The following is a 9225-nucleotide window of genomic DNA, read 5'->3' as shown; positions in this document are numbered from 1 at the left end:
AAAAAAAAAACAGAACTAGCTATCGGAAAATGAAAACCAAAGGATTCCTAGAACCTAAGACATTTCCTCTCCAAATCAGCCTGATGAGACTGTGTTAATGGAAACTCACAATCAAATAACATCATAATTCTCATAAACCAAAGTGTTGTTTGTGTTGTCACACCTTATCTGAATAGCCTACATCGTGCTTCCGATCACATTTCTTCTGAATAAAAACTGAACTGAAACATACAGACCTATTCTGGAAACTAACTGGAACTAGACTGAAATGAAAAGAAAATACTCAAATCAAAATTTAACCCATTTAAAGAAGAACTGTAATAAAAGTTAACAGAGGATATTCCACCTCTGTTGCTATAGCCCACCTAACATCCAGACTGTGTGTGTGTGTCCAAATATCACCCCTGAAATATTCAGTGTTCCTCACTGATCAAAGCAACAGCCTCTAAGCTTTCATTAATAAACACAGAAAAAAAGAAAGGCAGGCACTCTGAACTTTTTGCTTATTATTGTATACACGCGCCAAACGCAGCATTAAAGATTTATTTATTTATGCATTTAGCACAAAAAAAAACAAAAAAACTGAGCATGAGCACTGGATTGTGGATCTGTGAATCCACAAGTGCAAGCTTATAGTGTACAAACACAAGCATGTGCATGTGTGGTGTGAGATAATTTGTCCTCAGGTCAGTGGGTCAGCTCAGACTGGGAATAGAGCGTTCCCTACCCGGTCCAGACGTGTCACCTCCAGCTTCCTCAGGATATGGTCTTGTGCTGGCCGCTCGTCCACATTCCTCACCAGCACTTTTCCAAACTCCTTAGTGGCATGAAGGTCTGGCCAGTAACGGAAACATTTGTTCTAAATCAGAGCAAAAAGTAGGATTTAGTTTTCCATCCAGCCTAAAAGGTGACTGTTTGGCAGCAAAGGGTAACATGGATGTAGTTCTTAATATTCAACTCAAAGCTTAGATATCTATGGTTTTAAGTCTGCAGAAAGTTTTAAACATAAGCACAAATCTTGCTGTAATTTTTTTATTTTCTTGGTTTTAAATACATCTGACATATGAAAGGGTTTATAATGGTGCATGCAGCATCTATTTACATGATGTACTTGATGTGTAAAGTACACAAAAATAGAAGAGCAAGTCGTGCCTGTGTGTGTAGATCTATGAATATTTTAAAGCATGCAAAAATGCCCAAGTGCCTGCTGCATTAACGTCTTTTATCAGTCAAACTGATACTGAAAAGACACAAAGTGTGCATTAAAAAAAATAATAATAATAATAAAATGAAAAATGCACTACAATGCTGGGAATGAAGCTTTTGATACTAAAAATTCCTGAAGCATGACCTTCCAACACTGTTTGATTTGCCCTCTCTAATGAAAAATACTGCTCTGACTGACGAGTATTAGACCATCGAAAGAACCCGCTCATCTCGAGCAGCTTTTCAATCAGCTTACATGTCATATCAGCCATCTTTCTCCCCTCCCCCCTAAACTTAACACACGCCATCATTGCTACTACATGACCGCACACCAATCTTAGAATCTACAGCCATCTAATAATGCTTTACATCTGAAAAAGCTGAACAAAAATGAGTGAGAGCAAACCACCAGTATTTCATATAGGGCAATGCATAAAATGTGAGCATTTTAAATTAAATCAGAAATATGTTTTTATGTTGACAGTTTTTCTCTTCCATCCACTGAAACAGGATAAAGAAAAAAGATAACAGCAAAAGAAAAATTATATCAGGAAAAGTAAGACATTTCCATTATGTCCATTAGCTTTCCTTTAGGTATTTTGTACATGGAACTAGAGTTTCACTGCCCCACAGACCCTCTGCTAAAATATAAAGCTGCATATTTGGGGGACGCTTGCTGCAAACTGCTCACCCGTCCTCGTTCCATCTCCTTTGTGGTCATGACAATTACATGTGAATTCTCCTGATACACCATCTTCCAGAAGTCAACGACTGTGTTTTGCAGACACCCTTGGGTGGCAATGAAGACTTTCCCCTCCTCCACAAAACGTCCATCTTCATGCATACTCTATGGGTGTGAGCATGAATGATAATTATGCAGCTATGATCACATGAAGATGAGAACCTAGCATGCTACTAGATAAATGTTCTCAAAATCCCAGGAATACTCATTATTATTACTACTACTATATTTTTTTATAATGCATTTGTTGATACACGTCTTATCTAATGCTGAACACACTCACTCTGATATAGTTGGCATTGATGTAGTCTGAACCAGGAACATCAGGATCCATTTCCCTGATTTCAACACGTGTCGTGTCGACTGAAAACACAAAGTAAAAACTATTAGTACACAACAAAAAGTCTACAGCTTTGTGAGACCACACTAGATTTTGTCCCCTCCCCAAACATAACGTAAAGGCTGTGAGCCATCAAAGCAAAACTCTGCATGCTCTGCTTAGGCCTCTACGTTGTCTATTTGTGTCACTTTCCACAGGAAGTTGGAGAGGCAGGAAATGGCAGGCTGCTGTGTGACTCACAGGGGAGGATATTCTTGTATCTGTTTTTACTCTTGTTTTCTGGCTTTTGGCCTTCTTTCCGGGGATACAGCAGTTTACACTCCTGCTGCTGAAGTACCTGAAGATTGACAGCAAAACAAAGAGAAACACAGAGTTGGGGGAAGTTTCGAACAAAAGGAAATCCACAATAATGGAACTGAAATTTAAAGGAAGACAATTATATATGAGCTACTCTAGATTAAAGTTAACAGTGTAATGGGCTTTTACTACAGCAGGGGTCACTCTGGAGTGGAACAATAGGAAAACGGCAGCATTCACATTGCACAATGAAGAGGAAGCATTTCACCATACGAGTTGTATTAACAGCACAGTTCTTTATTTATACTTCCTATTAATAGATATGTCAAGCAATTATATCAATCTTTATTTCCTTTGCAATGATAATTAAAACCAGGTGTGCCATGAATTAGGGCTGCCACGATTAGTCGACTAGTCACGATTACGTCGACTATCAAAATCGTCGACGACTGATTTAATAGTCGACGCGTCGTTTGAAGCTTTGTAAGATCACAAAAGACGCAGGAATAAGTAGTAGGATTTAAGAGTGTAATAACGGACTGAAACAGAAGATGGCAGCACTGCATGTACAAGGATGCCAGCTGCCGTTAAACCCCGAAGAAGAAGAAGCTGTGTCCCAGAATTCATAGCGCGGCCCAGCTCAGTTTCCAACAATGGCGGCAGCTAGTTAGTTTTAATATTACTCTTATTATTCTTTCTGGGTCACAAAATAAACGTTTAACATATTTTCAGGCGAGAATGTAGCTGTGTAAACCTCAAATATCTGCTCAGTTTATCAAGACACCACATATTTTCAAAAGCGCTCCGACGTTTTCGGAGACGTCTGTTACCCACTAGCTCGATAGCTAGCCGGGGGCAAGGCTCACTAGAGCCGGTGAGAACACCGGACTCCCGGCAAATCGTTTTCAAACCCACCGCCGTCTTTCGCTACTCAGGTTAAACATGGCCATATATATATGGACATCACATTTTGGGTTATTTAGACCAAAATACTCATTTTTACTCTTCAACGGCCTGATATCCATTTACGAGGACATTATACTACTACTACTACTACTGTTATGTGGCTCTGATTTTTCATAAAAACAAAAATCAGGTTTTTCTTTGTTTATACATTTATCGGGCCCCAATATGCCCAAATATCAAAGAGAAATTAAAAATGCATGCAGTGGAAGAGTTCGGGTCTTAGGAGGTTAAACATGATATATAAGTCACTTAGATAACTTAAAATGTTATTGTTTGGCTTTTTTCAGTATTTTATTTGTTCCTGAGTAAATCGGTTTGGCTGAGATTAAAGTTATAGTTTTTACACAGCTGAATAAACGTCAAGCAGACAACTGATTATCAGAAGTGTGAGATGCTCGAGAATATACTCCAGTGTCAGGTTATATTTTAGATAGCAAGGAGTTTATTAAACTTCACCGAAACAATCTGCAAATTTCATTAAAATTTAATAAACTATCATCTTGTCTTTATTCTTAGTTAGCACAGACCTTAAACACTTAAAGCTGTAAGCTAATGATAGTTATATAAGAGCAGATGCATGCTGGTGCAATAAGCTGTACGTTTTACGTTCAATGGATGTTTGAAATGATTAGTCGACTAATCGCAAAAATAATCGGTGACTAGTCGACTATCAAAATAATCGTTTGTGGCAGCCCTACCATGAATACAAATCCAGGTTGACTAGTTATTATTCTTGCATCATTTTCCTAATTTCCTGATCCAAATAACCTACACACCAAAAACCTATTTAATTCACTGTGAAGTCGAGTCTCACCACAAGCAGTTGACCAATAACGAGACAAACCTGCAGGAGCACTGGGCTTATAAATATGAGATAACTAGCTACTGCACCCCGACGTAATAGAAATGGTTCACATTATTGAATTGTCAGTTGCATGAAAACAACATAACAAGAAGATGAATGCATGCCACAAGATAAACTAAGCTTCAGCCAGTTTCATTACTCAAAGTTTAAGACAGCTGAAATTCATTTAGACTTCCCATGACAGACAAAGAAATGAATAACTAAGGAAAAATAAAACCCACAGCTGTAAGTCTGCACAAATAAATGACAGATGAAAATCAACAACAAGCAGCCAAATGGGTACCATTTTTTTATGTATTTTATATAGTATGAGTAACATGTCACATATATGAAATATGAATAAAAAAAAATGAGGCTTCTTTCTTAAAACATACTGCAGTGGTTAAAAGCTGGACTCACAGGCTACAGATGGCACTCAATACGATAACATGAATCAGTTCCCCCAGTTATGTCAAGCCTATATGACTCAGCTCATCAGGTTATTAAATTGATTTTAATAGGATAGAGGATATAAATTGAATGAGTGACTCTGGTAGTGAAAGTTTAAATGGTACAGACCTCGAATTCTTCCCAGAATCCTTGTTTGGGTTTCTCAGAATTGTCTGCTACTTTGTTGAGCTCTCGTACCCGGTTTTCAATGTTGGCAGCATTTATCCTCGTGGCATTAAAAGGCTGTCATTGCCGGGTTGGGACAAGATGATTAAAGATTTGATCAGTTAACAGACCAGAAAAAAAAAGAAAGCTATTTTGACACAAGAAACCTTTTCACATCAACCTTAAAATTTGAACCCAACTAATGCCTTTAAAGCCTGGATGCTTTCATTTGTTCAAATGCTCCCATACCTGTTTGAGGTGTACTACAATGCCACTTTTTTCCACCATGGGGTTCTTTTTATAGTGCTCCACCAGGTCAGCCAGGGTGTCAAACCTCTCACCACCACCCACGTCGTACTTGCCGTCCTGCTGAAAACAAAAGTCGATAATTCAACAACTTCACAGCTGGCCCGAGGAGTTCTTTGAAAAAATAAATAAATCATGACCTACTTAAAAATACAAACTGCCCAGGTTAAACTAGGATGAGTAGGCATTGTAAGCCACCAATCTGAAGCCACAAACATTACCCAACATCCTCCTTACAAGATTCAGTACATCTTAGCGGGCCTGGAATTAAATATCTGACCTGGTAGTGTATCATCACATGGGTGACCTTGGTCTTGCGATCCACATTGTCATGTTTCTCCTCATTAGTGAGAACAGAGAGGACAAAGTCTCCCGGTTTACTCTGGCTCTCCCGTACCAGAAAGCTGCCGGCTTTGCCTTTTTCCGTGAGCAGTTTTTCTGCGTCTCGACCTGAGAGGTGCCCGTGGTACCACCTGGAGAAGAGTGGGAGAACTTGATGAGTCTGGAAACAATGATCAGTGGCAGACTGAAAACTTAAAAGATGGCGTTATGTGAAATATGAGGATTTCTCAAAAGTAAACCCTAGAACACCCCGAGAACCAGAAATCCTGACCATGTGTTTGACTGCCAGGTTTTCATGGTACTAGACCATTATTACTGCATTTATAACTACCATTCACATGTTTTCATTTAATTCAAACAAAACTAATTACTCTCCTTTTGCTATTACTATTATTAATTTATCTTTATTTTTTAACTACTGCGCCTAAATTCTGCCCATTTCGGATATTTTCGGTGAATATCTGAAATTAATTGTGTGGACATCACACAATAAATACAAAGTTGAGGATGTTAAGACCTTTTCAAGAACACAATGCATATTAATATTTTTGAGTTTTGGGGGGTTTGAAACATTCGTCAGGCTTTGTTTACCATCATTTTCTCCAATTAGTATAGAGACGGTAAAAGCAGTCTTTGGATGAATGTTGTAAGGCAGAACAAGTCAAGGAAAGAAAAAAAAAAAAAGAAGAAAAAAAACCCCAAAAACTTGACCAACTGAGTGGGAGGACTAGTAATACGCTTCCTGTTTCAAAGGAAAAGTTCCATATTGTACCTTTGAGGCTTTAACATAATGCATGTCTATACATGTATAGTGAGCGTAGACTCCTACTCAGGAGTGAGAGTGTCTCTTATATGACTGCCGCCTCACTCACTTACTGATGTTAAGATGAAAAACTTGCATGTCTGCATTTTTTTTTTTTCCCTGTGGTGAGCGAGAACACGCCGGAAGCTCTGACAAGAGATGCATGTAGAATGGAAAAAAACCACATAAACCAAAACCATACATCATAAGTCGTTCTAAAACCTAAAAAAGAAACTAAATATACATATTGCAATGTGCAGATGTGCTGAAAAAGGAGAGTAAATAGCCCCGCTCAGCACAAAACTGTATTAGATTATCATTTTTGTGCAAATTATTACAGAAATATGACCACCTAGCTTGCTAAAAAGCTTCCCGTAAGTGTGTGAGTGCATGCATGGATTCCTAGCATTAATACACCAGATGCAGAGGTCTCCTGTTTCAAAGGAGGTGTGTAGGTGTGACGAAGTGCAAAGCTGCATCCAACCTGTGTACACGCTCTGAAGGATGTGTATATCTGGTGAGTATCAACAAAAAAAAAACAAAAAAAAACGAAACAAACAGCAGTATCGCCCACTTAGTTTGTTCAAAGATTTGTAACATTTAAACATGTGACTGTGAAGTGCAATTGCATAATGTTGGGGTGTGTGCAGAGTAGTGCATTAGCTCGACGTATTGCATGTGTAAACATGTTTATACACTTTTGTGTACATAATGAGTTAATGGCCGATTTGAGCCCAAATTATAATTGACATCATTATAACGAGTCACTTAATGTCACCTGATATTTGCCATGTTGTTTTTTTGTTTGTTTTAAAAAAATATATTTAGTACCCTGTTTAAGACTGTTTTTGCTTTGCAATAATTTATTGCCACATATATTAGCAATTAATGAAAAACACATCCTTGTAGCAATGAATGAAAGGGGTTGTTTTGAAGCCATGATATCTGAATTTAGTTACGACTACATTTCATATATTTACAATATACTAATCTTTTAACATCTTATCAAGCTAAATATTTAATCTTTTTATTTCTACTCATTCACAGTGTGGTACTCATTCACTGTACCACACTGCCAGCTTTCTTATCCAACTTGTAAATCTTACACTGAAAAGTAGATCTCAAAAACATAATACTTAACAAATAATATAACAATGCTCCTGACTCTAAAAGATTGTTTTGCCCACAGTGTTTTTTTCCCCCCTACAGACTGACATAGACCTCTACCACTGCACTGGTGGTTCTCAGGTGGTTTAACTGCTTCTCCTGACAGGATGAGATGCAGTAGTGTAACACCCTGAAGCAATAACAGTAAGAGTTAACCGTTTGTGGCCAGGAATATAGTTATAAGTCTTAATAAAAGTAATCAGGCTGACCTCAGAAGTTTCTCTCTCTTCTCTCACAGTGTTAGCTCTGTACAAATATTATTTATCTGCACGTGTGGGCATTCTACGTGTACAATGACAATAAAGGGCTATTTCATTCTTTTTTGGCACTGGCACCTCTCAGATGTGGGGTCCTTGCAGTTGAGCGGATATTTAAGCTCAATGACGTCACCATTCCTCTCGCGCAGGAGGTCCTGTTGTTCAGTGTAATACTGCACCAGCTCGGCCAGTGTGGCGAACTTCTCGCCTCCATACAGGTCATAGTAGTCACCAGTGTTCTGGATCTTAATGTGGGTCACCTCATCCTTACGCCTGACGGGAGAAAAAAAGAAAAAGAAAAAGAAAAGAAAAAGAGGAAATTCAGTCAATTATCATTTATTTATCATGACTGTAAACAGCAGTAGACTCACTCCAAAGTAGTATTTTTTTCTCTGTGGAATTTTCCCTTTCACTGGTTCCCCTGCAGACATGTAGGCACCAAACACATAAACAGCCACCTACACAAATACAGAGTATATGCTCATCGGGAAAAGGACGGTCAGAGGAGGATGGGGGAAGAAAGAAAGAAGGAGGAGAAAAAAACAAAACAAAAAAAAAAAACCCTCCCCCAAGCATTAATGCATATAAATTATAAATCGTCCAGCTTATCAAGTAAGCCGTTCCTATTTTAATATCTAAAGAGTGCAATCATTTCACCTGTCTCCTTTATTTTCCTGCACTTATCTACCAATTGTATCACTTACCAAACTGGGGCTTTTTCAAACTTAAACACATTGTTTTAAATAACAAAAGCTTTTAAATGACAAATATACAATTCAATAAGCAGTTTTGATAAGCTATGTCAAGATAATTAAGACTAGGAACACCACAAAACTGCAAATAACTGATGCATTTAATCTCAAATCAAACATTTTTGACTTCTCTTCTCAGCAAGAATGATCTTTATTTTTTAGTTAAATCCTGTAGTTTTCATATCCATTTGGAGGAAGGCTGTACTGTGATTGCAGGAACGAAACGCATGCAGCTGGCAAGTTTAAAGACTGATAAGCCACAAAACATTTGGTACCACTTTGCATATTCAAAGTCCTCTGGCTGGTTTGAATAGGTACATATGAATGTGAATGCACACTGACTCACACAGACACATATGCTGTACTGATCTATAATACATCTTCCTGAAAGCAAGTGAAGAAGAAATTAAAAAAAACAAAAAAACCCTCAGCTGATAAATGTACTTTATAGATGGCAAATGGTAAAGCAGATTTACATAGCAGTGATTCAGTCCAACAGTTTTTCCCAAGAGAGAAACAAAACATTTTGTAAACATATTAAGTAGGACAACACACACACACACACACACACACACACACACACACACAC

At 37.9% G+C, this 9225-nt stretch overlaps 1 protein-coding gene across 2 annotated transcripts; it reads right to left on the bottom strand.

The window, feature by feature from the left end:
* Positions 1 to 6: 6 nt before the first annotated feature.
* Positions 7 to 8157, bottom strand: LOC102306435 (tyrosine-protein phosphatase non-receptor type 11; the record flags this gene model as incomplete). 2 transcript variants are annotated; one of them, XM_014331455.2, is given in 8 exon segments in its annotated part: positions 7 to 859; positions 1898 to 2053; positions 2232 to 2311; positions 2529 to 2625; positions 4975 to 5088; positions 5260 to 5379; positions 5597 to 5789; positions 7963 to 8157. In XM_014331455.2, coding segments are annotated over 8 exon segments (1114 nt in total), but the record flags the coding sequence as incomplete, so codon positions are not given.
* Between the last annotated feature and the right edge of the window lie 1068 nt (positions 8158 to 9225).

Source organism: Haplochromis burtoni, unplaced genomic scaffold, assembly GCF_018398535.1.
Source record: "Haplochromis burtoni strain Fernald_Lab_line unplaced genomic scaffold, NCSU_Asbu1 Contig_2653, whole genome shotgun sequence".
NCBI classification, from domain to species: domain Eukaryota; kingdom Metazoa; phylum Chordata; class Actinopteri; order Cichliformes; family Cichlidae; genus Haplochromis; species Haplochromis burtoni.
This window is presented reverse-complemented; position numbering and strand designations above follow the sequence as displayed.